This window comes from Ovis canadensis, chromosome 12, assembly GCF_042477335.2.
Source record: "Ovis canadensis isolate MfBH-ARS-UI-01 breed Bighorn chromosome 12, ARS-UI_OviCan_v2, whole genome shotgun sequence".
In the NCBI taxonomy this organism is placed as follows: Eukaryota; Metazoa; Chordata; class Mammalia; order Artiodactyla; family Bovidae; genus Ovis; species Ovis canadensis.
In genome coordinates, this window is record NC_091256.1 from 61,064,176 (window position 1) to 61,091,536 (window position 27,361).

The 27,361-nt window shown below is 60.2% G+C and overlaps 1 protein-coding gene across 1 annotated transcript in view; it reads right to left on the minus strand.

Moving 5' to 3' along the window:
* Positions 1–532: 532 nt before the first annotated feature.
* Positions 533–27,361, minus strand: part of SKI (SKI proto-oncogene) — a 54,451-nt gene continuing 27,622 nt past the window's right edge. The window contains exons 2-7 of the mRNA XM_069544883.1: positions 6,164–6,283; positions 5,970–6,085; positions 5,319–5,581; positions 4,909–5,210; positions 4,114–4,344; positions 533–3,687 (exon numbers count right to left, since the gene is read on the minus strand). Coding sequence (XP_069400984.1) covers positions 3,499–3,687; positions 4,114–4,344; positions 4,909–5,210; positions 5,319–5,581; positions 5,970–6,085; positions 6,164–6,283 — 1,221 coding nt within the window. The 3' untranslated portion in view covers positions 533–3,498. The remainder of the gene's footprint in view (positions 3,688–4,113; positions 4,345–4,908; positions 5,211–5,318; positions 5,582–5,969; positions 6,086–6,163; positions 6,284–27,361) is intronic.

A 27,361-nucleotide genomic window follows, 5' to 3' on the forward strand; every position in this document is an offset into this window, starting at 1 on the left:
GAGGCCCTGGGATCTGGGCTGGGAGGCTGGGCCTGGGTGGTGAAAGGCAGCCTAGAGAGGTGAGGTCCAGCATCAAGGGGCAGGGGGGGGTCTGGAGAAGCCCCCAGGGACTCACACAGGTAGGGGTGGGGGCTTTGCTTATCTTTTAGGGCGGCACGTTGGGGTCTGCAGTTGTGAGGCCGCTGGCTCCCTCCCCATTAAGACATGAGACAGCTCTGCAGGGGACTGGCCACCTACTCCAGCAGGCAGATGAGGTGTCCCCATGGATGCCCACAGTACAAGGAGGAGCCACAGTTCAGCGTGACCAAGAGGGAGAGGCAGAGGGCCCCAGCCAGGACCTGCCCACTTGTCAATGGAGTCAATGGAGACTGAAGGACCCCAGGGTCTGATGGGAAGACAGGCACCCCCTTACTCTTCCTGGGCGCAGGCCTGGTGGTAGCCCAGGGAGGGGCAGGGCCAACCTTGAACTTGATTGTGTCATGTCATCTGTTTGGGGGAGGGGCGTCGAAGGACTGACGGGTACACAGAGAAATAGAGAAATATGCCAAGCTCTTTCTTTTTTCTTTTTAAATCAGGCATTTATAAACAAGAAAGCATACATTAATTACATAAAAATAGTTTTCGAATAGTAGAGTAAGTCGTCATATTGTCATTAGCAGCAGCAAAGGAGAGAAGGGGACGGCGATGCGGACGCTCCTGGCGGGCACCAGGGTGGAGCTGTGGTTTTTTTTTCCTTAATTGAAAAAAAAAAGTGTCATTTGTGACTCCTGACTTAAAGCAAGAACAAGACAGCCCCCCAAGCCCGGTGAGCAGGCATGAAGGACGGGTGGGGTTGCCCAGGAAGCCGGTGGGCGTGTTCTTCCTCTGTTAGAAACAACCCAGAAAAGAGGACAGCTACCAGTAAGGAGAGAGTCCCGGGGGAGGACCCACCATGTACACATATGATACACGAGTGTAAGAGGAGAGAGTATTTACACGGTCGCTTTGTACACTGGCGAGTTCTGTACGAAAAGCAGGACACTATGTGAGTGAGTTAGCTGCTCCATAGATATGAATGTTATTGCTGTTGTTTTTTCCCTTCGTTAAAAATCTTCTTTCAGCATAGAAATAATGAGTGATTAAACTGAATACACGGTCATTCTGGTAATGGGTATTACACACGGGGAGAGTCAACAGCCTACGGAGAGATGCCTCTTCTGAAAGAAATGCAACTGCAGCTGCGAGGCAGGAGCCCGGGGACCCTGCCCCCAAGGACGGGGATGGGGATAGACAGCCCCTCGCCGGCCTCGCCCGCAGCTGCCACTGGCTCTGGCAGGTCATGGGACCCTCACAGTGGGCCTAGGGGCGGGGGTGGGGGGGTGGGGATGAGGCTGCCCAACCCCACCGCCGTACCTCAGCTCTTCCCAGTATCAGGGACCAAGCTGGATGGTGGCGGGGCAGACCGAGCTGATGGTCAGATGTGCAGGTGAGCAGAAGGGAGGTGAGGGGACACATTGCCCCCATGTGCAACTTGGAAAAATGTGTCTCCCTCTGGAGTCTAAAAACTCAGAAAGTGAACGGAGCAAACCCGGTGGCCTCGGGTGGCAGGTCCCGGGGGCCCTGCGACCTCACTGCAGGTTCAGACGGCGACAGAGCACAGCCGCACAGAAGCACACTGACACACTCAAAGCTTTGCTCCAACTAAATCATTTAGTTTCCCTTGAAGAAATGGCTGGAAAACACAACTCTGGAAAAACAAGGGTAAACACAGCATTCTGAGTGTTGCGTGACACAACCGACCCTCTACACGACACGGTAATAATGCCCATCAGTGGATATACGTATGGCAGAGGTTTAAAAGTCCATGCATACAGATTTAATAACTGCAAAGAAAAACAGAAGCAAAAAAATTTAAAAAAAAGAAAAACAACCAAACGCACGCTGCATATACACGGTGTCCCTTTTGCATTGCACTTTAGAAGGGGGGCTGGCAGCACCCAGCCCTGACCCAGCAAACCAAGGGCAGAACCCCTCCACCAACGTGGCCACCCGAACTCTGCTCTACTCGGCGGCCATGGCACCACCTCCCATGGCCACAGCTGCCGGGTGCTGGGACGGATGCGGGCAGAGGGTTCCGGTCAGGTCTCTCCGCGTAAATAAATACCATGATTTAGGTCAGGGAGCCACCTGGTCTACTGGGAAATCATTTTTCAAGCTTGGGCATAAGAAACCTTATACAATTCGCATACAGTTGAGAGTAAACGCGATTATTTGGAATAAATGCAGGTAACTCATTGTGATCATGGCAGATCCAACAGCTACTGGAGACGTATTCTGGGGGAAGAAGACGAGTCAGGGTTTGCTGTACAAGACGCTGGAAGGCACAGAACCACCCCCCGAAGTTCAGTTTTTGCGTTTTCGTTTCGTGTGATTCCCTTGTTCAACCAAGCACCAGAGGGGTTTCTAGACACTCGAGCACTTAGGATGTGGATGCTCTAGAAATCGGTTTGCAGTATCTGAAAGTAAAAACCTCAGTTAACTGGGGAATAAAAAGAGAAGGGGAAGGTTTTTGACAAAGTGCAGTTCTAAGTATACGTTTAAATGAACGAACAAACAAAAGGAAAAAAGAAAAACTGAAATAATGCTGTGTTTGTTGCAATGCTGCAGCCTCGGCCCAAACAGAAGGCGTGCCGCCGGCCAGATGGAGGGGCGTGAGGAGGAGGGCGCGTGCCCGGCCAGCGCGGACCCACCTCCGCCACCCCGCCAAGCACCCCTGCAGACGCCTCTGTGGGGCACCAGCTGGACGGAGGGGCGCGTGGAGAAGGGCACATGCCCGGCCAGCGCGGACCCACCCCCGCCGCCCGCCTGAGCACCCCTGCGGACGCCCCTGCAGACGACCCTGTGGGTGGCGGGGGCCGGTAGGTGGGTAAGGCGGCAGTGTTCCAGCTCGCGTGCACGCAGCACTCCCCGGGTCCTCCCCCGACAGTGCGGGAGACAGGTCCTTGTCGCTGAAAAAATAGACTCTGGAGAAAAACCCTTCGTGTGGTCACGCGGCCGCAGGTGCAGACAAGCTGCGATGGCTTCGAGGGGCAGGACGGGGGCCACCCTGGCTCCCATGTGGGTCCTCGGGGGGCGTCACGTGTGGGTGGGGCTTTTAAAAGTTAGTCATTAAAAAACGTGTTGATTTTTCTGAATATCAAGTCTCCTTATTGGTTTTAAATAGCTTATAACAAAAGTGTAAATGTTAGAACGTTCCGGCAAGCAGAGGGCCAGCCACAACCACCGAGCTGGCCTCGTCTCTGGGGCAGTTGGGAACCGGCTTGCACGCTTGAACTTGGCCAGTAGAAAATTTTGCAGTGGATTCCAAAAGTATGTGGTTCCAAACACTTGCTTGGTTCTAGGCACAGTAAGACGTTGTGCTATAAGGACTGGAGGGGGGCGTCCTGCTGGCACGGAGCCCCAACCCTGCCGCCCGCCCGCCTTGTGGCATCCGCCCTGCGCAGCAGACAGTGGGTTCGGCTAGGGCTCCAGCTCGGCCGTACTCTCGCCACCTGCAGCCTCGGAGTGGGGCCGCGGCCACAGCTGCTCCTGCAGCCCCTTCACCACCTTCTCCAGGTGCTCCCGGGCCTCCCGCTCTCGCAGCAGGTCGGCCCGCAGCTGCTCACGATCGGCCTCTGCGTGCTGCAGCTTCACCTGCAGGTCCTCGATCTGAAAGGGACACCTGCATTAGCCAGCTGCTCCCCACCCACCCTGTCGCTGCCTGGCCCCGGGCTGACCCTCCGGCCATCACATACTCGCCTCCCACGCCACCCACTGGACCTGCTGGTGAGCTCAGTAGGAGGACCAGCACCGTCTCCAAAGACCCTAAGACAGGGGACAACACCCAACCCCCATCCCTGGGAGCCTGCTGCTCAGCATGGCCATGGGGACCAGCTGAGACATTCATGGGCATGTGAGGGTGAGCTCAGCCCTCTTCCAGGACAAGAGAGGAGAGCCTAGGGCCACATCACCCCACGGAGGACGGGCCCGAAGCCGAGCAGCTCCCCACATACAGACGGCCTGGCAAGGAGGGGAGGGACCCTGAGATGCCAAGGGCGCACCCGCCACCTCTGCCTCCCGTGGCTCCCTGCGCACCTGGGCAGAGTACTTGGCCCGCAGGCGGCCAGCCTCGCAGCCCTTGTCACACACGCGGGCTTGCCGCGCCTGCTCCAGCTCCCGCTTCAGGCGCAGCCGCGCCTCGTTGGCCTCCTTCATCTTCTTCTCGTTCTCCGCACGGAGCCGCTCGATCTCCTTCCGCAGGCTGCGCTTGGCCTCCGTGGCCTCCCGCAGCTTCTCCTTCTTGGCCACGCGCAGAAACTCCAGCTCCTGAGGTGAGGAGCCAGCTCAGGGGCACCCCCACGCCAGGCCTCCCCAGCACCCGCCTGCCCCGTAGGTCCCTGTCCCCTCCGAGCACTGCCCACAGCCCCTGGGTGTATCCGCAGTATCAGGGAGGGGCTCACCCGGGCACCGCACCACCTGAGGGCCCCAGAGGCCCCACGGCCAGATGGGGAGGAGGTGGCCCTTCTGAGGACTCAGCCCCACCCCTGCAAACATGCTCATGAATATGCATGTGGGAAGCCACACCTCCAACCAGGACCAGGGAGACGGAGGGGTGCTGAGCGAGCAAGCGGTTGCAAGCTGGCTCTGGGGCTGGCAGGGCTGTGCTGAGTGAGCCCACATGCCAGACACTGGCTGAGGTGTGAGAGCAGAAGAGACCAGGGGGCCCAGGCCGCAGAGCCCTGGGTGACAGCCCCGCCCTCCCGGGTGCTGAGGACTCCTTAATCAAGTCAGGTGGGCAGGGGAGGCCAGCAGAAGCCTCTTGGAAAGGAAGTAAGTGCCCCGGGGGAGTGGCCTAGGGCCTGGTGTGGGGACGGGTGTGCAGCCACTCACCTGGTGCAGACTGCGCTTGGCCTGCAGGGCGGCACTCAGCTTCTCCTCCTGCTTCACACGCATCTTCACCACCTCGTGCAGGAACTTCTCTTTGGCTTCCTTGGTGTCCAGGCCGCCCTCCAGGGCCTGCCGCAAGTGCTCCAGCTCCGCCTCCAGCCCGCTGCTCGGGGTGTCGGTGGGGGCCATGGCATCAGGGGCGGCAGGGGCCACGGGCGGGGCAAGCAGGCCTGGGGAGCTCAGGTCCTTGGCGGAGCTGGATGAGGTAAAGGATGGAGAGGACAGCGAGGACAGGGAGGAGGTGACTGCAGAGACAGACAGACAGAGAGGCAAGTTAGCAGAGCATCCTCTCCCGGGATGGGACCCTCCCAGGAGGACTGACCCCCTAAGAACAGACGGGTGTGGGCACTCACACTCCTCTCGGCTCTCCACCTCCACCTCGGCCTCTGAGTCCTTGTCCTCCTCGGGGGCAGGCCCGGGTGCTGGTGTCTCCGGGGCTCCAGGGGTGTCTGCAGGTAGCTTCCGCTTCCGGGGCTGGATGCAGGCGGGGAGGGGCTCAGGGGCCCGGGAGACGACCGTGGTGCAGGGCGGGCTGCTCACTGCCTTGTGCTGGGCTGGCGGGGCCAGGGCCACGTTGGGGGCCACGCCCGTCTCAAAGCTCTTGTAGGAGTAGAAGCTGTGGGAGACACAGCAGGTGCTGGGTCCTCGACAGCTGCCCCGGCCCCTGCACGCCCCCCATAGCAGGCCCTGGTCCCACAGTGTGAGGGAGCAGACACTTCAGCCTAGGGCAGCTGGAACACGGCTCCCAGCCACCATGCATTGTGTGCCACCAACTTTAGAGCACAGAAAACCTAGACACCCTCCCCCATACCACCAAAGGACCAGCACTTCTGCGACTGCCTTACCCGGAGAGCTGGGGCCTGACACGAGGCCTCCAGACCGCCCGCCCGCCAAGCTTAGGGACGATTAAAGTGGGAACCTGATTAAAGCAGGAACCTGCTTCTCTGGCTGGTCTGCAAGCCCTGTGGGTCATGGCTGGTGGTCACAGCGGGAGGGTCACTCACCTGTCTCGAATCAGGGCTGGGAGGTGTGGGGAGAGCTCTTTGTCACTCGCGGAAACCGCAGGGGACCAGGGTCGGAAGGCGGAGAGGCGCTGGCGAGGGTGGACGCAGCCCAGGCTCTGTGGGAACAGGGGCTGTCAGAGGGGGGCCCCAGGCCACCCCGCCCCCGCCCCAGCTGCCAGAGCTGCGCGCCACACCTTGCTGGAGGAGCCGGCCAGGGTCCGCAGCCAGCCTGGCTGCTTGTCCTTCTCGGAGGACGTGGGGTGCTGGGAGGGGGTGTCATCTGCTTTTCTTACAGAGGCCGGGGGATCAGAGACCTGTGAGCGACACAGAAGTTCCCGCTGACACGCTGGGTAGGACGCAGCCACACATGAGGCATGCCCAGGGACACGCAGACCCCACAGGCACACATCGCATGGTGCGCCTGGTCCAACGCAGGCCTGACAGCTGGCAGAGGCCAAGGACCCACAGCACGTCGGCTCAGAAGGGACCCCTGCCCACCCCCACTCGGGCTGACAGGTCTGGAAGGGGCAGCGGCAGGCAGGCTCGCAGGCTGAGCACAGGGCCCTGTTGGGGTTGCCTAGAGCTTTCCAGGGGCATCTCGTGTAGCGCCCCCAGAGCTCTGGGTTTCACCACATGGTACTAATTTTAGAAACTTCTTGTGGGGCTGGGCCAGCTGCATGACGGGTGAGCAGAAAGCTCGGGCCATGTCCCGTCCCTGCTGGAAGGAACAGCCCCAACATGAACTGAGTGCACTCAGCCCGCTGAGAAAGCCCCTGGACGTCCCCAAGTCTCGTGTAGGGGAAGGAAGCTCGGGACACACGAGTCTTGTGTCTGCTGGATACTGTAGCCGGAGCGGCCTCCAGGGCTGGTGTCAAACTGCCCCCTGCCTGCTGGCCCCAGGGAACAGCTGGAGAGAATACCGAACCCCAGAACTGGCCCTGAGGGGCCTGCGCTTCCAGGGCTGTGGGGGAGGAAGTGGTCGGTCAGCTGCCGTGCTCAGCAGGGTCATCACAACAAAACTCAAGGGACGGAGCCAACTGGGTGCAACACCACCAGTGCAACAGAGCCCACATTTCTGGGTGTGTGCAGGGGCCACTCCCAACCCCACAGCCAAAGCTCCCTAACTCCACTCCAGGAAACCTGGAACCCTCGGGCCCAGACCCGTGGGGCTGGGCGGCATGCTCTGGCCTTGGTCCCAGCACAGGGTGGCTGCGCCCTCAGGCTGCCCACCCAGCCCCTGGGAGACTGGTTGAGGGTCCTTCAGACAGCGTGGACAGACAACTCAGATCTGAACACACCTGGTGCTCTTGCTGGGGCGGGGCAGGGGGGCGGTGAAGGGGAAAGGAGCTAGGCGATGCCTGGGGGCCTCCTGAGCTTGGTGCATAGTGCTGGACCGGGCGCCACCCGCAAGGGTGGGGCTTCCTGTCTGAGCCGAGTTCTCACAGGAGAGAAGCCACAGCGCCCTGCCGGCTCCTCCAATTCCGAGAAACCTCAGGGAGCCCTCGTGGGAGGTGTCAGACGACCCGGGCCGCAGGCCACCCCCACGTGGCCAGCAAGCCCCACCACACGGCGGGGGCGGCTTCCTGCTAGGGAGAAAGGCTGGAGCCTCCTGCCCCCACCAAACTGCCTGAGCCCTGGTCCACCCGGGATGCAGGAGCTGAGCAACCTTGGGGACTTGGTCCAAGGAAGCCCGGTGTGCTCTCCACAAAGTCCAGGTGGCTGGTTACGGGAATGAGGAAGCATCAGAGGAGGAGGCATGGCCACCAGGGCCCGAGGGAGTGACCCCTCTTCAAAGCCCAGGAAGGATGGGCCATGGAAATGGCAGAAGATCAGCGACACAGCCATGTGTGCAGTGATAGCTGCGTGGCCACCTCTGTGAGGGGGCAAGCCTGTGGCCTCCGGCTCCTGACACTGCTGGGCCCTTGAATCCAGGATGCACTCGAGCAGCTTCCCCACACTTCAAGATACACGTCCTGCCTGACAGAAAAGCCTGCGGGGACAGTGCAGAGACCTGGGTTCCAGGAGAATGCCCCTGGTGCCAAAGGCAGCCCATACCGGGGACTGCTCAGTGGCCACGCCTGTCTGTCACTGTGGAGCCTGTGCATCAGCCAGGGACCTGCATATGTGTGTAGGATCTGGGGTAAAACTGGGGGTGACGTCACCCTCATGACCTTCCTGTCCTCCCAGGTCAGAGGCCCCAAACCGTGGAGCCGCCGCATTTGGGTGGAGCAGGGTGTGCACGGCTGCTGAGGCTGTGGCCACCCCAGAGGGCAGCACAGGGGGCAATAGGCAGAGCAGGGGTAGCTCCTGGCAAACCCCCTCGTGCTCACAAGGGCTGTACTCAGTGTCTGAGCCCCAGAGGTCCTGCAGGCCAGCTCAGCCAGGCAAACCCAGGGTCCTCTCTGCAGGCAGGGGGCTCCTGGGGGAAAGGAGGGCTTCGGACTACCGAGGACGAAGCTGTCTCAGGTTTTCCTCCCTGGGTTCTGCACTGTGAGCCCCAGCTCCACGCTCTACTTCCTAGGCCCCACCCTGTCCACCTTAAACAGAAAGAGAACGAGTACATGGGGAAGGAAGGAAGAGAACATTCCCAACACCAGCCGGTGGCACCGGACTTGGGCCAGAGCACCCAGTGTGAGCTCTGCATACAGGAGCGCTGACTGGACCATCCCCCAGGCCCCTGGCTCTGGGGTGACCAGGCAGTGCAGAGGAGAGGCTCTCTGACCAAAAGGCGGAGCCAGGGCCCAGCTGGGCACAGAGCTGCCCACCGCCAACCTGGATAGGCCAGAGTGAGAGAAGCCCAGCACAAGGCAGGATCAGGCCTGAACGGCCCCAGGCTCTGGGAGGAAGACCGGACTCTCAGCCCGTACATGGACACGAGGCAGGGTGGAGGGAGACATCGCCGGAGTACTGCGCAGCGCTGCATGCAGCATCCAGAGACCACCCAGGTGGCTGCCTGGTGGGAGGGTGGCCACTTGAGGTCACCTCCCCGCCCAGGTCCACAATTTCATCCCAAAGCCCTTGTGGGATGTGTGGGCTTTGGGCTAAGGCCCCAGAACATGAGGTGACCAGGCTCCACCTACCCAGGCAGGCACTGTGCTGCCCTGAGAAATGCCACCGAGTACAGCTGGGCATCTGTCCAGGGTGCCTGCCCAGGGCACCCTGGGTGGTCAGGGTGTAGAGACTCCTTGCACCCTCCCAAGGGGCACATGCCCCTGTTCACAGTCGTGCACATGCAGAGCTCAACGGGGAGGCCACAGGCACAGGCACCCAGAAAAGAGCAGTGCCCCCCATCCCCACCCCCGAGCTGCGTGGGTCTGCTCTCTTCAGCACAAAGGTGTCCCCTCTGGCCTCGGGGCCTAAGGCCAGGATGCACTCTGGCCTGGGCGCTCTGCAGAGCTGAGGGCAGCCAGCACCCACACACCCTCTGGTCCAGCAGCACTGGGCGATGTGGCTGGGGAACCGGGCGGGAGAGTCTCTGATGAGACCTACACTAGGGATGAGGAGCACGACCTGGATGGAAGACCCGCCCCACAGAGAAAATGACATTCAGCTCCCTGGACTCCTTGCTAGGAGTTCTGCCATCTAGGGACCAGGCCCAGATGAGGGTCTAGCTAGACACTGCGCTCAACCAGGGAGGGAAACGCACTGTCCAGCCGCCAGACGTCGTCAACTGGACGGCTGGTCGTGAACTGATTTGAAGGATAACGTCAGGCTTGCTGTCAACCACCTGACCCCTCCCAGACTCAATGCCTGTGCGGCCACCCTGGCAGAGCCCCAGCGACACAAGTGCCTCCCACCATCAGACATTGGAGGACTGTCAGCCTCTCCCCAGAGGCAGCTTCACTTCTAGACAAACAGACACCCAGAGCAAGCACCACAGCTCAGCTGAGGGCCGTGTCCCAACATGGCTGGTGTGTGCACACAGCCTCCAGGTGAGCAGGAAACCCCACATGAAGCTGACATGAAGCTGGGCGTGCCTTCCAGACACACCAGCTCTGCTGTACAACACATCTGCCTGCACCGTCTCCACCACCTGCTTCTGCACCCTCTTTAACCAGCGGCAGCTAACACGGAGAACCTTACACCAGCTCAGAGAAAACCTGAAGGCGAGCCGTCTGGAGAAACCAAGGCTCTAAAGGGGTGAGCCCCACCCCCACGAACTCCCTAATGATGCTAAAGCACAAGGAACCAAAGGTGAAACAGCAAAGGAGGAATCCAGCAAAATCAGAACATTTGTGCCTGAAAGGACACCACCAAGAAGGTGAAGACAATCCACAGAATGGAAGAAAGACTGAAAACAACCCAAATTCAGGGAGGACTCGAACAGGTGTGTCTCCAAGGACGACACACGGCCATCAAGCATGTGAAGACTCTCAGTGTCTCACAGTAGGGTGATGCACCTCACAGCCACCAGGATGACTGCAATCACAACCAGAAAGCATGTGTTGGGAGGCGGCAGAGAAACTGGGAACTTGTGTGTTGCTGGCGGGGACGTGACCCAGGCAGCTGCAGCACAGCTGAATGTAAAACCACCCTGTGAGCACAGTTAACACGCAGAGGACTGGAGAGAGGGGCTCAGCCTGGGACCAGAACCTACAGGAATCCAGACAAAGCACACAAGAATGTCGGCTACACCCACATGTGAATTCACAATCATCTCAATAAGGAGAATTTAAATAACCTGCCGAGTGCCCCTCACACTCATGAGGATGGCTGGAGCTGTTTCAAGGATGGACGATACGCGGCATCATTGGGGAGGACGGGGAGAAACTGGAACCCCATGCTACTGGAGGGGAACGGTCATGGGACAGCCCAGCAATTCCTCAAAAGCACAGAATAGCCCACGACGCAGCAATGCCACTTCTGGATGGATACACTCAAGATCATTGAAAACACATCCACAAAAAAATGGGACATGTGTTCATAGCAGCATTGTTCCTAACAGCCAAGGAGTGGAAAGTCCCACATGTCCATCAGTGGGCGACGGAGTAAACAAAACATGGTCCATCCATCTACACCGCAGAGCACCCCTTGGTCCCAATGAGGTGCAAGGCTCTAACACGTGACACCGCAGAGCCCAGCAAGAGGAGCAGACCCAAGAGGCCACACTTTTTCAGCCCCATTCTCGTGGACCGTCCAGAACAGGCAGATCTGCAGACAGGAAGTGCACCAGTGGGCCCGGGGGACCCACGGGGCACGGTTTCCTTCCGGGTGATGCAGATGTGCTGAGACTAGACACTGGTGACTGAGCAGGGAGTCATGCTCTCAGAAAGGGTGGACTTTATGGCACGTGAATTACATCTCCATAAAGCTATTATTAAAACTACCTATTAGAAAAATGAAGTAAACTGTTGGTTGAAAAGCCAAACCACCAAGGATCAACGGTTCCTGACTCACCGTCCTTCCAGCAAAGGACGGAGCAGGACGCCTGAGGAGCCACTTGTGGCTGGCCCTGGAAGAGGTAATGGCCCCACGCCCACAGGACCACTCTGACCCACAGGGCCCAGAGGGCGTCAGAGGTCAGGGAAGGTCTCACAGGGGCTGGCATCCACTTGGCACCTGGCTGGGCAGCCAGGGCATGTCCAGAACAACAGCATGGACCTGGTCAGGGTTCTGAGGTGGGGGTGGTGGGCTGCACACAAACGCAGAGGCCAGGCACAAGGGGTGGCCCCTAATTTCTGAGGACCCCCAGATCCCCACCTCCTAAACCCTGTGGTGGGCAGTGGGCACCCCAGGACCCATGCCCACCATGCAAGGGAAAGTCTCTCAAGAACTCATAACCTCAGGCCTGCATAGACCCCTGGGAGGAACGGGGTGAGGGGCAGCACCACGCAGACGGCCAGAGCCCACAAGAAAACGGGGCAGAAACACCCAAACAGACGCAGCCTGAGAGGAGCGGACACAGGGAAACCTCCCGTGGACTGGCCCCAGCTCTGGGCAGGCACAAAGCCCTACTTTGCTGGACTCTCCCGCCCAGGGCGGCCAAGGGCCCCCCAGCTCCAGCAGGTGGACAACCTCCCTCACTCAAGCCCACAGCCAGCCCTGCCGTGCCCAGAATGCCCCCATCCGGGGTGGGCACAGCAGGGAACCACAGGCTCCTTCCTGCTCCTTCCCTTGCCCACTCCAAGGGAGGGCAGCTACAGAGGACAGAGTGTGGCTCCCGGGCGGATGCGGGGCTCTGAGCTACCACATCCCACCCAGGCTTCGAGAGTAAGTCCTGCCAACAGCACCCGGGTCTCCTGAGGGGAGCTCTCGGCCCGGCGCTCTGGACCACCATCTCCACGTCCACCCCAGGGCTGCGTCGTGGACAGTCCGAGAGATTTTACAGTTCCAGAAACTGCCGAGCTATTTTTGTAAGTACCATTAATATTTTCCACGTGATCATTCATGTTTCATATTATGCTTAAATTAACCTATTTTCTGATTATTGTGGTACAGAGGAAGCAGATTAAATTTGCAAGACAACCCCAAACCCCAAAATGAAGTGAAAATAGCAATTTTACAGATTCACTTTTTTTTTTTATTTAAGTAGGTCATCTTTTCTGTTACTTCCACATCGTTGATGAGAATAAGTTAAGACTTTTCTAATGAAAGTCACTGCCCCTCCCTGACAAACCAAACCTCAGCAGCTCTCGGCTGGCAAGGGTGGGGGCAGGGGTGGGGCCTTCCCTCCCCAAGGAGCCCTGGACACCACTCAGAAGGAACCCTGGGCAGGTGCACGGTCTGGCAGCCCCTGAGAGGGCCACCCAGCTGCGGGTGGCGCCCCCACATGGAGACTGTAGGGGGTGGGGATGGGCTCGGGGGGTGTGTGTCCTTGAACACCCTGGACGTCTGTCCTGACCACAAGAGGCCTCTGGTGCCCTTGTCCCCACACGCCACAGCCCTGCCACCAGCCCCGTACCAGGCCACCCACACCCACCGCCCCTGAGAATCAGAAAGTCAGGGAAAGTCCCGCCGGACTGGGCAGGGGGAATGGAACCTTTCTTTTTCTTCACAGTCACTGGAAAGTAACCGTAAAAAGACTTTCAAAAAACCCCAAACAACCAGAACCCAAGAACAATGAAGCTGTTCTGAAACTCCACGGTTCTTGTTTTGAGGCTTATTTTACTCCTACAACACTGTTCTTGGTTTTAAAGGGTGGTGAGCACCTTGACTGGCCAGCGTGGAGTGGACGCAGGCCTCTGGCCCCGGGAGAGGGAGGGGGACAAACAAGCCTGTCTACCCAGAACAAGAAAGGAAAAGCGGCCGCCCTTCCTGGAGTGACTGAGCGCTGGCCTCACCAGAAGAGAACAGTTCACAGGGCAGGAGGGGGGCTGGATGCACCGTGGTCCACGTGGGCAGCCCTGGCCCCACCAGGCCCTCAGGAGGCTCAACCACTCTGTTGACCCCCAGCAGGCCTCTGACACAGGAACCAGGACGGATGCGTGGGTGCCGTCCCGATGAAGGCCAGGCGGCTGCTCTGCAGGGTCACTCCTCCGACACCTCCTGACCCGGACCCGCCCCCCAGCAGCTCCTCTCACACCAGCATCTGCCACCAGGGGTGCCACGGCGCCTCACTGCACCCAAGGCATCTCCCTCGAGGCTCCTGGGGGTGTGGTCCCCGCCCCTCTCCGCTTCCACTAGCCGGCCTCCTCCTCCTCAGAGCTGCAAGCTCTGCCCAGCGGCGGCTCTGGGCCACCCTCTGCTCCCTACACCTACAGAGCACGCTCAAATGCTCCTGGACTCACAGGGGCACTGGCCGTCAGGACAAGGTCGGGGCACGTGTGTGTGGGCACCTAGGGCATACATGTAGCCTGCACATTCTCATGTGTAATCAGTCAGCTGCCCCAGGTGAGACTAGAGAGAACCCCAGGTAGGGGGCAGGTGGGAGTCAGCTGACGGGACAGTGTCAGGAGGGGGACAGGCGAGGCCCAACAGGCCTTTCCCAGAGCAGAGCCCTAAACCCAGCAGGCTGGGGGGGTGGGCAGTGTCCGGGTGGCCCCAAGATAGGTCTTTGGTGGAAGAGAGCCCCCCGCAACTGGTCTTGTCAGTCAGACACTGACCCAGATGCTGACTGGGGGCAGGGGGCCACCGCTAAGCCACAGCGTCAATGGAAATGGGAGCCACATGTGATGAGAGGCCACTGGGACCCAGCAGCCCGCCTCCTTCTAGTAAGGGGTCTTCCTGCTCCTCCAAATGACAGCCTCATGCCCACTGAGGCCCTCGGACTTGACTGGCTCCTGAGCCTCGGCTGAGAGCAGAGCAGGAGGGGGCCTGCCGAGCACCTGGGGGCCCAGGGAGGACAAGGCTGAGGAATGCTCAGAATCCTGCCAGGGAGCACACGCGATCAGAGCAAGCAGCAAGGGTTGTGTCCAAGAGGCGCCTTGAGCATCTCACCCATGACCCATTCCTCCAGGAGGGGCTGCCAGGGTGGCATGGGCAGGGTGGGCAGCACCAAGTCCGTTCCTGTGTGATGGGAGGAGGTGACACAGTGCAGGGGCTGGTCGGTTCTGTGGCGGAGGTTGGAGGACCAAGAGCTCCATGCCCAGATCCCGGCCACCATCTGTGTCCTGGGGACACTGACATGACCCCTACTGGTCAAGCATGCCCTGACCTTTGAGCTGGCAGGTGTGACTCCCACATTGTTTACTGTCGCACAAGCACTACTCCAGAAAGGAGACCTGGTGCTGGGAGAGGGCACTCAATGAACCCTGAGCCCCCAGCTCAGTGCATCCTGAGAGGCCAGAGGGAAACAGATCTGCTGACCAGACCTTCTGACCGTGCAGGAGCTGGCGGGGGCCTCCAAGACACAGTAGGAGCGAGAGATGGGGAGCCTTGCTCTCCAACGACCCCCTCACTCCAGCTAGCCAGGCTCCCTGTGCCCCGGGAGGCCCCGTGTGGGCAAGGTCCACCATCCCACACCCCAACCCACTGAGGGGAGCCCCTCGCTCAGGCCCCACTTTCCAGCACCTCAAGTCCATGGGGGCAGACCTGTCTACCTCACAGGTCACAGAGCCTGCGCCATCCTCAGGCGGACAGCCCGCTAACAATGTTCTCAGCGTCCGAACCGCCCATTTCGGGTGATCCCTGTTTCTCTCCACATCAGGATTTCTCCTGTCCAGGGAACACGCTCCCCGTCTTCAGAGTCTAAGCAAAAACACCTATATGTGGTGTCCACCCAAAGGCCACACGAGGCCCATCTCCACACAGAACGGGGCTCTGCCTGGCCCACTGGAGCCTGACACCAGACTCCCATAGCGCCCCTGGGCAGAAGGCGGGTGGATAAGGAGGCCCTCCCAAGACCCTTTCTAACCTGAGTATGGACACTGGGGCTGGATCCCAGGTCACACGACGGTCAACACCTGGCTGGGGTCAACTCTGAACAGATTCTCGGTAGATGAAGTCCAACGGGAAGAGAGTGTGGGCAGAGAGTGGGACAGCACGAGATCCCAAGGGGATGGGCTTTCCTTCAGACAGAGAGGGCCACTCGCCCCCCACCCCAGCCGAGCAGGGCATCCTGGCCTCTCACACTCACGTGGGGGGAAGGAGACCAGCCTGGAGGAAAGCCAGGCTCCCAGGTTCTCGTCGTCCCGCCCTCCGCTCCTCAGAGGGTGGCAGAAGGAGCTGTGGAGGCCCCGCGCCCGCAAAGCAAGGACAGAACTCGAGAGCCGCTGCAGCTCCCCACGCACACCTCAGACGCGCCCATCTGCATTGCACAGAGCAAAGAGGAACGGTAGGATTTGGAGCGTTCTACGGCTCTAAGGAACGGCAGAACTTAAAACATCTTATTTTCCTTTATTTGAAATGGCGTTAATTAGCCACAAAAACCCCCAAGACAAGTCTGTCAGAGATTTTAGCCCTTCTTTCTGCTTCCCAGACAAAAGCCGAGTTACATAGCCAGCCAGAATCCACAAGACACATGGTCACCTGAACCTGCCAAGTGTGTGACTGCAGAGACCCAGCAACGGCTGCTCACGGTCCTCAGGGACCCAGGGTCAAGGGCTCCCCCAGCTGTGGAGCGCAGCCTTGCGAGGGAACTTGGAAACTGCTTTCCAACCTGGTAAGAAAAAAGATCCTCCAAAAGAAGAGTTTTAAAAGCCCATCTGTTAACGTACCCCAAGTGCAAGCAGAGGGCTGGTGACGGTGAGGAGATGGAAACTCATGGTGGAGGTGGCTCAAGCCGGCAGAAACCCCAGGCGTCTGAACCACAACACACGACACACCACGCAGGCCGCCCACCGCGGCCCAAACACAACACAGAGCCAAAGGGCTTTCTGTACTACCAGTTCAAACAACAAAACAAGTCCCTTCTTTTTACTGTTGGGGATGCTTTTGTCCAGGAAAGCACACACACATGGGCCCTCAAATCCCCAGTCCACGCTGACCATGGACAGAGATGGAGTCAGAGGACCCGCGTGGAGCACCCACCCCACTTTCGGCCACAGTGACCACAGCCCCTGGGTGGGTGTGGCCTGTCAGGCAGGTGTCTGCCCCCACCTCTCCTCCTCTGGTTGCAGGCCTCCTGGGGGAAGGGAGGGGAACTTGACCCAGCAGGAGACACACAGCAAGGTGGGGGATGTGCAGCTTGGCCCCTCAACCACGCCTGCAAGCAGCATAGAGAAAAGCAGGGGACCCAGTGCTGAGGAGGCTACGGAAGGGCAGGTGTGGGCGGTGGGGGCAGCGGATGGCGTGGGCAGAAGGGAAGACACACTGGACCTGGCGGTCATCCACAACAGGGCCAGAGCCTTTGTGGCCCTTCCTGCCAGCGGGAGGGGTCCCGGGGGAGCTGTCCCCGACTCTGCAGCAGCCTGAAGGGCCCCCAGAGGCAGCTCCTCCTTCTCTGGGCATGGCATGTGCAGAGAAAGCTGACAAGGCCCAGCCTGGATCTTGAGAGCGTCCTGGCCTCAGCGGCCAGCTCAAGGGACAGAACGCTTTCTCGCCAGCTTCCCGGCCAGGAAGTGACCAGAAGGTCCCGCCCATGCAGGCAGCCCCGCCCACCCAGCTGGGTCTGTTTTGCTTCCTCGGTCCCCACCCCTCCCTCTCACAGGGGCGGCAGCCCTGGTTGTTTTCTCTCCATAGAAACCGACACAACACTGAGCCCAGCACCCGAGCCAGCGTGGTGGACAGTGGCGCTGCCCGGCCTCGGGAGCAGCTCAGAGCTGGCGCAGTGGCTGCCTCTGCTTCCGGGCTGAGGCACTGAGGCTGGCGAGGGACCGGGGAAGTCACCACAGGTGTGTCCCTGGCACGTTCCCGGAGTGCCTGCTGGAAGACAGCTCACGTGGAGACAAAGCTGAGAATCCACAGGCCTGTGGTTGGCGCCGACCAGCTCCCAGGAAGGCAGGGCCACCAGAGTGAGTCCCGAGGAAAGTGCAGGACACATCGCGTGAAGCACACCATGTCACTTTCACATTTGGATGAGGGTCTCCAAGGGGACCTGACCCTTCCTGTCCACGGTTCATCACTGCCTGGGAGATAGGCTGGGGTGGGGAAGGGGCTGCGTGGGCCACGCCGGGCCCAGGAGAGCCAGGACAAGTCAACAAGGTGAGCATGGGACAAGGCTGCAGAACACACACCTATTTTTCATCTGAGAAGCAGGGGACACAGGTTCTGCTGCCTCAGAGCAGAGAGCACTGGGGTCACTAACCACACACGTCCATCCACAGCAGGAACCACGCCATCCACAGCTGACCCTCAGCAGCAGGACCCCTGCCACTGGTGAGCTGGTCAAAGGCCAGAAACCCCTGACAATCCCCCTTCCTGTGGATCATCCCAGCAAATGGAGGGGGACAGGGCGTGGCAGGTGCAGGAGGCCAGGGCCCAGGCGCAAGGTTCTCCTAGCGCTGCCAGGCCAGCGGCCGGGCGACACAGCTGCACCGGGGGCCCTGACCCCCGCCACACCCAGCAATGTCGCCTCACTGCCACACGCCCTGCCGGGCCCCCTCCCCTCGCTGTGTGAAGCCACAGAACCCATGGGGAAGGAGGGGTGTGCCTGAAGCCTGGGTGGGGAGCAAGGACAGGGCCTTCTGGCGCCTTCTCCTGGGTGTGTGAGTAGGGGGAGGAGAGAGGACCCGCAGTCCTTCGCAGGCCCGATCTGGCCCTTAAGGGCGGAGGGCTGGAGCCACCTTTAGAGCTGGTGAGTTGCCCCTCGCCCAGGCCTGGTCCGCTCACTGCGGCAGAGAAACCGAAGCCCATGGCCCAGCCCCCAACCCAACCTGTCTCTGACCCTCACTGACCTGAGACCTGAGTTCACATTATCTAATTAGGAAGACTGGGGCCTCCTGTCTGAGTTTCCAACCGCCACGCTGCGGCCTGTGTTCACTGCTGTCTGTAGGTGGGTTCACCTTCACCAAAGGTGCGCCGTCTGCTGTCAGGGAACACAATCTCCTGTCTGCAGGCCAGGGCTGTTCTGGGGCTCAGACACATGTGGGCAGAGCAGCCAGGCTCCTGCTGCCAACACTGGGACACCAGCCCCGCCTCGGTGACGGTGATCTGAGGGCCTCCTGGAGAAGGGACGTCCGCCCACACAGAAGCGGGCTCCACCCCGGCCGCTAATGTGTCTCTTCAACAGCAAGGCCACGGGAGCATCACCACTGAATCAACCCCCCTGAACACAGGAAGAGGAGATACAGCTCCTAGGAGGACAGGAGGAGCCCGCTATCCTCCGGCCTCGCCCTCCTGGCAGGGCATCCCATGTGTGCAGGGTGAGGGTGCGGGGTGGCCTCAGCGAGGAGACAGGGGATGCAGGGAAGACAGCTCTCCACACCCGCGCCCCTCTCCCAGCCCCTGCACTTGCAGCTGGAGCAGTCCTTGGAAGGAAGGAGGCATTTCCTGTGTCCCTCTCCAATCTCCATGCCAAGCCCCAAGGACAGGAGGCTGCACGGATGGGAAGGGGCTTGGACGCGGGGGACAGGAAGACTCGGCTCCAAGAAGGCTGACGAGGTGGGAGGGGAGTCTGTGTTTGGGGTCTTCCCACCTGGGGAATCCGCCAGGCCCATGGCACCCACTGACACAGGAGGCCAGGACTAGAGGCAGTTGAATGAGGGTCCTGGCACCAGGGCTGTGGGAGACCCTCAGGAACAGAGAGATGCCAGGGGGCCAGGAGGTGGGTGACTGTCCAGTCAGCAGGGCTCTGCTACCAGACCCAGCATCTTGGCCGCCCCAGCTAGACTGGAGAGTTGCCCCAGGGCAGCTCTGTGCTGCTCATGGGGGCAGCCCAGGGCCTCTGGACACCAGGTCTGTGACAAATGCTCCAGGAACACCTGTGCTGCATGACGGGCCCAGAATGACTGGAGCCCTGGGGGCGGGTGGCTACTCCTCCCACGGGCTGTGATGACCAACACCCCCAACCCCTGCGGGCCAGGCAGGACTTGGATATCCAACTCTAACTGTGTAGTCAAGGGCAGGACGAGATTCCTACCCGGCTCACGGAGAGAGGAGCCCAGCTAGGGCTGCAATGCCCCTAGGAGGTCATAAGAACCTTGCTGGGCCACCCTGGGGTCCACACAGGCCACCAGTCCCAGGGATCCATGGACACATCCATCTGTCCCATGCAGCCAGGCTACACCATCTCAAGGCCCTAGGTGTCCTGGGGACACAAGACTGTCTGAGCTTCCTGGTGGTCGAGGTTGATGGCTGTGAAAAACCCCAGGCCACAGCCCCATGTACTGGGAGCCCCGTCTCCAGGCTGGCCCTCTGGCAGGCGCCGGAGCCAGAATGAGACCGGATGGTCTCTTCCTTTGGCAGGAAGCCCAGCTTAGATCGGCTTAGATGATCAGGGTCCCCACCCAAGGCCCGGCTGATCTCCACAGCCACCCTGGGGATCATCAGGGCTTCCACCCACTGCCCAGGGCAGCAGGCAGAGAAAAGACCAAAGCCCCGGAGGCCAACATGGAACCTCCATTGTTTACCTGTCAAAAACCAAAACCTCACAGTGGCCACTTAAGGCCCCGCCTCCGCTGACCATGAATGGCTCTGACTAGCACCCTATTTCTATTCAGCCTCAGAGCACCTCCGTCTCCCCCTAACCTGCCAGGACCCATGGAAAGGCCTCTGTCTTTAGAACAGGAAGGTCAGGCCCCTGCTCTGAGAAGGGCGGGGTGAAAGGAGGAGGACATGTGAGGACGACGTGACTCTGCTTGGGGACTGACCAGGTGGAGAGTGACCACGTGGGGACCTCACTGGGAATCATCTTCAAAGCAAGTTTAGGAATCTGCAGGTTGTGAGAATGGCTCCATAAAAGACACTAGTCTGGCCCTGGGGCCCATCTTAGCTGCCACCCTGCAAGGCCTCCCGGCAAGGACAAAGGAGGCCAGACAGGAGCTAGCGTGGCTGGACTTGCAGCCAGCACAGCCTGCTCAGCTGAAAGGACTCCCTGCAATGACCCAAGGCCAGATGACTCCATCCTGCCCTGGGTGGCAGCCTTTCCTGTGCATGGGTGTGAAGGGTGGCCTGAACAGCCTCTTTGGGCCAAGAGGCGGCAAGCACGATGCCACTGGTGAGGACAGGGGTTCCTGCCTCCGGGCTGCACTCGCCAGAGGGGTACGCACTCTGTGTGTGTTCTGCACGCGCCAAGGGATTTCAGTTTGAAAGGTCTCAGTTTTCTAAGTGTGGAAGGCTTTAAAAAGCTCTTCATTTTAAACAGAATTGTTTTCTCCATGGCCAGCTGGAAACCCTTCCCCCAGCACAGGGCTTTGTGGTCGTGGGCACCCACCTCCTCACCTCTGGGGGAGCCTAGCTGCATCCACGGCCCACGCCCATCCTTGCTGGGGGAGCAGTCAGAGGCCAAGCACACACGTGATGCCCACTGCAAATGAACGCGTGGACTTATGGCCCGAGAACCTCTCGAATCTCAGAACAAGAGAGAAACACCTCAAGGCTAGGGACCCTGAGGCTCCTGGGAGGCTTTCCACCTTTTCCATGGAGAATCCACAGAGCTGACAAGAGCACCAGTCCTCCAACAGACCAGATGAGGTTGCAGCATCCAGGGCTGGGACCAGGAGGACCTCGGGAGTGCAGGTCCTGCCGGTAGGCCCTTTCTACCAGGGAACAGCAGAGCCAGGGTCCAACCTCCCCAAGGGCCCAGCTGCCCAGGCCTCTCTTTTCACCTTGGGGCCTTGTCCTTTTGGAGTGAAATACTGGGCACCATGAATACAATTCCTGAGAGCACAGCGAAGGGGCTCGGTGCCCCTGGGGTGTGCCCGGCCCACCGCCTCCTGGGGGGCGAGTGCCAGGACGGACCACTCCCTCCAGCACGCTGGCAGTGTGGGCTGAAACTTGAAACCAGGCCGTGGGCACAGTGGGCAAAGGAGGACTGAGCCACAGCTAAGCCGAAGCCAGCTCTGAGCAACCACCCCCTGGCCCAAGGGCAAAGGCCAGAGAGCAAAAGTGCGCACAAGCCCATCTCCAAGGCGTGCTCAGGACTCTCCCACAGAGCCAGGGCCCCTCAAGCCCCGCCACAGCTTTCAGCAAATGTTTAAGGACAGATGCAGTAGGGTGTGCAAGAAAAAACCAAAGACCTGGCAGGTGCAACCAGACCCCTGGCAGGGTCCCCTGGGCGGGAGGGACCCTGAAAAACCAGAAAGCAAATGTCCCCAAAACAGCCTAGAGGCCGTGGACGCCACCCTGCAATGGTCAGAGAGTGATGATGGATGGATGCGGAGAGGGGATGAGACTGAAACCCCTGTCGTTACCGCATCCTCCTGGAACTGGCCCAGTGTGCTCACCTTGCCGTCCCTCACACCCTGGGTCCCAACTGGACTCCCACCTCTAGAAACACGGAGTATGTGGCCAGGATGTGGACGCAGAGCCCCGGGTGGACGTGAAAGGTGCAAGATCAGGGAGGGCGTGCAGGTTTCACTGCACAAATGCCTGGAAAGCCACAGGAGAGACCAGAACAGATGTGAGAGGGAGGCCTCCCCAGATGCATGGGCCTTTCCAGCCTGGAACCATTTCCCTGCCCCCAGTGACAGGGAGAATGAGGGACAGAGCTGGGGACTGGGCAGGGCAGGAGGGGAGGGCCCCATCCACCCTGCCCTCCCAGGACCCTCAGCACCTCATCCCATGAAGGCCACCTACTGCGCCCGTCTCCAAGGCCACTTGCCCTGATGCCCAGGCCTGGCGCACTCTTGGCCATGTAACCCAACTCCCCTCAGAGGAGAAGCCCGTGGGCACTTCCCAGACCTGAGACCCAGGCCCCTGCCACCTTGGCCGCGAGCAGAGTGATGACTTGGTTCAGAAAGGAACCAGGGTCATCCTGGGAGCAGAACCCCTCACCCGCTCCAGGGAGGTGAGGGTCCCACACTGTGGAGACACGCATGGACAGAAGCCAGAGAAGCAGGGAGTCCGGGCTTGGCACAACACGGAGCTACGTCAAGGGCGACACCAACAGGACACAGCAGCGGAGAGGCCACCACGCAGAAACACCAGGTCGCCCACTCGCCCTGGTTTCGGGCATGTCCCAGAGGCCTTCCTCGAGCCGGGCCCTCTCACTCTGCACATCTGGACGAGCTCCTGGTGCAGCCTCCCACTTGGCCTTCCCACCTCATTCTACTTTAGCAGGTGGCGTTGTCTCGAGCTATCCTGCCTTCTCTTTGTTCTAAACGCAGATGTGTGTGTGTGTGTTTTCTCAGTTTTAACCCCATTTTGCAGCTACTGAAACGTTTCACTTCGGGAGCTACAATCCAGGCCTTTCAGCCCCTGAAAAGCTGTCTATGCAGAGGGCGAGGGGTCGTGAGAACACACGACATGGCGTAAGAATCAGGGCAGTGACCTTTCGACCTGGCCTCTCCACAGCGCTGGGCTGCTAGAGAGCGCTGGGGGTGGGGCGCCTCTCCCCAGAAGGGCCGGCTGGCCCTGCACCTGCCCATGGGGGCCTGTGCCCCTGGGGAGACAACACAAGCCCAGGGGGCTGGCACACCCACCCCACAGCACCTTGTTCCCAGGATGCTGACTGTGTGGGGGACCAGGTCCCCTTTCCCAGAAGACACTTCTGTAAGCTGGGTAGGCCTTCCCCCGGCATCGTCCTCTCAGGCCATCTGCACAAAGGTCATGAGCGCCTCCTGACCCTTCAGCAATGGTCTAGACAGGAGGAAGGGCACCCCAGGGTCCCCCAAGACCCCATGGTTCAGGCAGCCACCAGGAGCCTCGAGGACAAGGGCTGAATCTCAGCCCAGAGGTCCTGGGGGCACAGGGGACCAGGCGCTGGCGGGCCCAGAGGAACAAAGGTTCCCGTGGGCAGGACGCACTCGGCACAGAGCAGCATCTAGGTCGGAGCCAGCAGCACCAGGCCCTTGTGCTGAGGGTCCCACGGCTCCAAGTGCCCAGACTGGCCCCTCATTCCCAGAGAACTAGGAGACAGAACATAGGATAGGGGCCTCCTAAAAGCCCCTACAGGGGGTGGGTGCCTTCCACCCAGAGTCACAGGGGCAGCTAGAGGGCCTGACCACATAGGAAGGCACATCCCTGGTGCCCAAGCTCCTGTCACCCACTCTGGACCTGGATGGTCCTGGGGGGCGCGGTGGGGGGTGGGGGTTGGAGAGCAGGTAGGACACGTCTGTGGGTCCTGAAACCGCCCTGCCCGCGAGAAGTCCAGGGCCCAGAAGGAGAGCAGGCATGGGGCTGCCCCACCCCCATCCCTAGGGCTGGTGGCCTGAACTTTTCACCCTCAGCACAGACACCAGAGAGCAGGGCTCAGAGGTGTCTGCCCGCAGTGGGGGGGAAGGGAGGGGCGACACCGCCATCCCCACTCCAGAACCTCAGAGGGCCCGTTTTACAATCGCCAGATGGCGGCCCGGGGCCCGCAGGCCTCCTCAGTCGCTGTAACTGCCTGACCTCAGCAAGGACCTGTGGCTACACCCCCACCCGGGAGAGGCCAGCGAAGGTCACCAGGGCTCCGTCCAGCCCTGGCCTCAGGGTGATGAGCCAGTGTCTCCCAGACTGCTGCGTGAGAACCGAAAAGAAGCCAGCCCGCCAGTGGGAACAGGGCAGGACGGGGCACAGGCCCCGCTGCTCAGAGCCTGCCCGACGGCACTTCCATGGCCAGGCCACCTCTCCTGGCATGGCCATGTGAGTGGACGTGGCGGGACACCCAGGGCTCCGTGTGCAGACTGACCCCCACCCCGACACAGTGGCTCCCTCAGCCTAGAGCATACGGCACCACCACAGGCCAGGCCAGGAGAAAGCCAGGCACCATCGGCACAGTGACCCCCTCTCCTGGGGGTTGAGGACAAGCATCACATCGTCATCCCAGAGACCAGATACCCCTGGAGCCTGGTCCTCTCCCAGGCACAAGGCTGGGAGCCCGAGCACTCACTGCTGCTCCTCCTCCAGGTCATCGTCCACCCCTGTGAGACCTGGCGTTGTCCTAAACAGGCCTGTGGCCTGCGGAGGACTTGCAGGCAATGGCTCTTGGGGACCTGCTGTCCAGAAGGACGTGCCGGACATCACAGCAGGTCCCAAATGGATCACATTCATCCAGAATCCCCAACAGCACAGCCACACTGAGGGCCCAGCATGAAGGGACCTCTGAGCCAGAACTGAGAGGGTCCCAAGTGGGTGAGTACAGCTTCCCAGGCCTCCCCTCCAGGTGTTCACCCACCACCCCTCAACCCTTCTGCTCTGAAGCCTCCATGAGCAAATTAAATTAGGTTCAATGCCCCAGGACCAGGGTCTGAAACTGGGCAGGGAACCTCACTCCCACCCCTGGTTCAGTTGAGTTCAGTCACTCAGTCATGTCCAACTCTTTGCGACCCCATGGACTTCAGCGCACCAGGCCTCTCTGTCCATCACCAACTCCCGGAGTATTTACTCAAACTCATGTCCATTGAGTCAGTGATGCCATCCAACCATCTCATCCTCTGTCGTCCACTTCTCCTCCCGCCCTCAATCTTTCCCAGCATCAGAGTCTTTTCAAATAAGTCAGTTCTTTGCATCAAGTGGCCAAAGTATTGGAGTTTCAGCTTCAACATCAGTCCTTCCAATGAATATTCAGGACTGATTTCTTTTAGGATGGACTGGTTGGATCTCCTTGCAGTCCAAGGGACTCTTCAAGAATCTTCTCCAACACCACAGTTCAAAAGCATCAATTCTTCAGCACTCAAATTTTCTTTTCAACCCCTGGAAACCATGTTAAATACGGCTCAGGATGACCCTCCAGTCACTCGGGGCTTGCGGCAGCTACGGGAAGTGTGTGCAGGGCTGGGGTCTCAGTTGGCCCTGCCTCCTTCCCTCCTTCCTTGTCACCACCAGCATTCACAGCCTCCTGTTCCACGGCTGCCCTGTGGTCAGCTCAGCACATTGGGCCCTGTGCCCTGTACACAACTTTCCAGGCAGTCACGTGCCCTCGATGGGCCTTCCTGACTCAGGAAGCAAAACACCCCTGGCAACCAAGCTGTGGCAGCACCTCCCCCGCCCTCCACCCCTCAGAGTCCCTCCATTCATCAGGTGCCCCGGGGCCTCAGCCCACCCTGACCCCAGCAGGGCTGAGGTCCTGCTGTGCAACACACTGAGCTGGAGCCCTTGGCTGGAGCCAGGCACCAGGGGATGGGCTTCCAGGGTGAGTGACACCTGCCAGGGGCTCGCCATCTGGCGCCCAGGCCACCACAGCAGCCCGGACCCCTTGACCCCAGAGCTCAGGCTGCCTGGTGAAGCCTCTTCAATGCACCTCTGGGCAGACACAGGATAGGGGGCACTGGATGCAGGAGGCCCACGACCCTCTCCCACTGTGCCTGGATCCCCAGGGACCACCGGGGGCACAGAGGTGCTGCCCCTCTCCCAGCATGACCACAGTGCAGTGCTGACCTGCTGGCCTGAGCTCCTCCCCCATAGCGTCTCAGGAGAACACAGCTCCCCTGTGGCCTGGCTGGACCCCAAAACTACTGACTGTGCCCCTAGACCTAAAGGAAGGGTCTGGGCAGATGTGGCATTCTAGGGTGAGGACACAAGGGCACAGAGGCACTGTCCACGGCCCTGCTCCATCCAGACGATCACAAGCGTACACCTCCTCCTCTGAAAGGGACCACACCGCCTGGGAGTGTCTGAAATTCAGAACGTTCAACTCTGCCTCTGCTCAAGCTTAAGTGAGTGGCAGCTGGTAACCCCGTTCCCCAACAGCCAGGGCCTCACTATGAGTGCTGCCCCTTCTGGGGGGTGGGGTGGGGGCTGCCAGAGGGGCTTGCGGACACAAGCCCCTTCTGGCAGGCGCCATAAAGAACACTCGGACAGGAGCCCATTTGCGCAGCCGCCAGCGGAGCGCGGGTCAGGAGCCCCCCTCCTCCTCATAGGCGCTACGGGAGCACGTGGACACGAGCCCCTTCTGGTAGGCGCCATGAGAACCCGTGCACACAAGCCTGTTTGCACAGCCGCCAGGGGAGCACGGGTCAGGAGGCCCCCTCTTCCTCACAGGTGCCACAGGAGCACATGGACACGAGCCCCTTCTGGTAGGCGCCATGAAAACCCGCGGACACAAGGCCATTCGCACAGCCGCCAGGGGAGCGCACGGACACCACCCCCTTCTCTAGGCGCTTCGGGAGCATGTGGACACGAGCCCGCTCACACAGCCGCCAGGGAAGTGTGTGGACACAAGTCTGTCACTAGGCTGGTTAAGCGCTGGCTCCACACAGCTGCTACTCTGAATAGTCAAAATCACGGCACTTTGTTCATAATCAATTCTGACTAAAATTGAAAAGGCAGTAATGAAGATGTTAACAAAAAAGAATCTAATGTAGCCAAAATTACTGCAGAAAGGAAAACATATCTGCTCACAATGGACATGCCAGTCAGCATAATTCAGAGAGCTTTCAAAAGCTTCTACCTCAGAGCTGGACATGCTCCCCTCCTTCCTGTAGTCGAAGCCACTCAGGGCTCTGCTCCTCCAGTCGTGTTTGCTTTTCGTGGATCCTGGGGGCTCCGGGCTGTCCCCCACTAGGGCTCCCCGGGGCAGGCAAGCCTCCCAGGTGCAGATCCCAGCATCAGGTGAGATGATGGCAATTTTAAACTTTTGATCTCATTTTTCTAATGCTGTTTATGAAAAGAGAGCCTGATTAGACAAGCTGGAAACCAACTTGGGAGCAGTAACCACACCACGGGGAGAGGACACACCTGTGGCCCAAATGGCATCAAAGGGACTAATCACCCCCTCCAACATCCAGCTAAAACCCAGACAAGATCCAGGAGACAGTCGCCCTCGAGGCACTGGACATCCCGCGACCAAGGCCAATAACCCCAGATGCAGAGGCTCTGGTGGGGAGCTCCCGGCCAGCCAGCCCACTGACTTGAGCCCCCAGGCAGCAGTGCAGGGAGGTGATCCAGGTGGGGCCCAAGGCCCCGGAATCAAAGAGACAGAGCTAACGGTCCAGGGGGACCTGAAGGAGCCCCAGGGGGCAGGCTGGGTAGCGGAGCACAGGTGGGCACAAGTG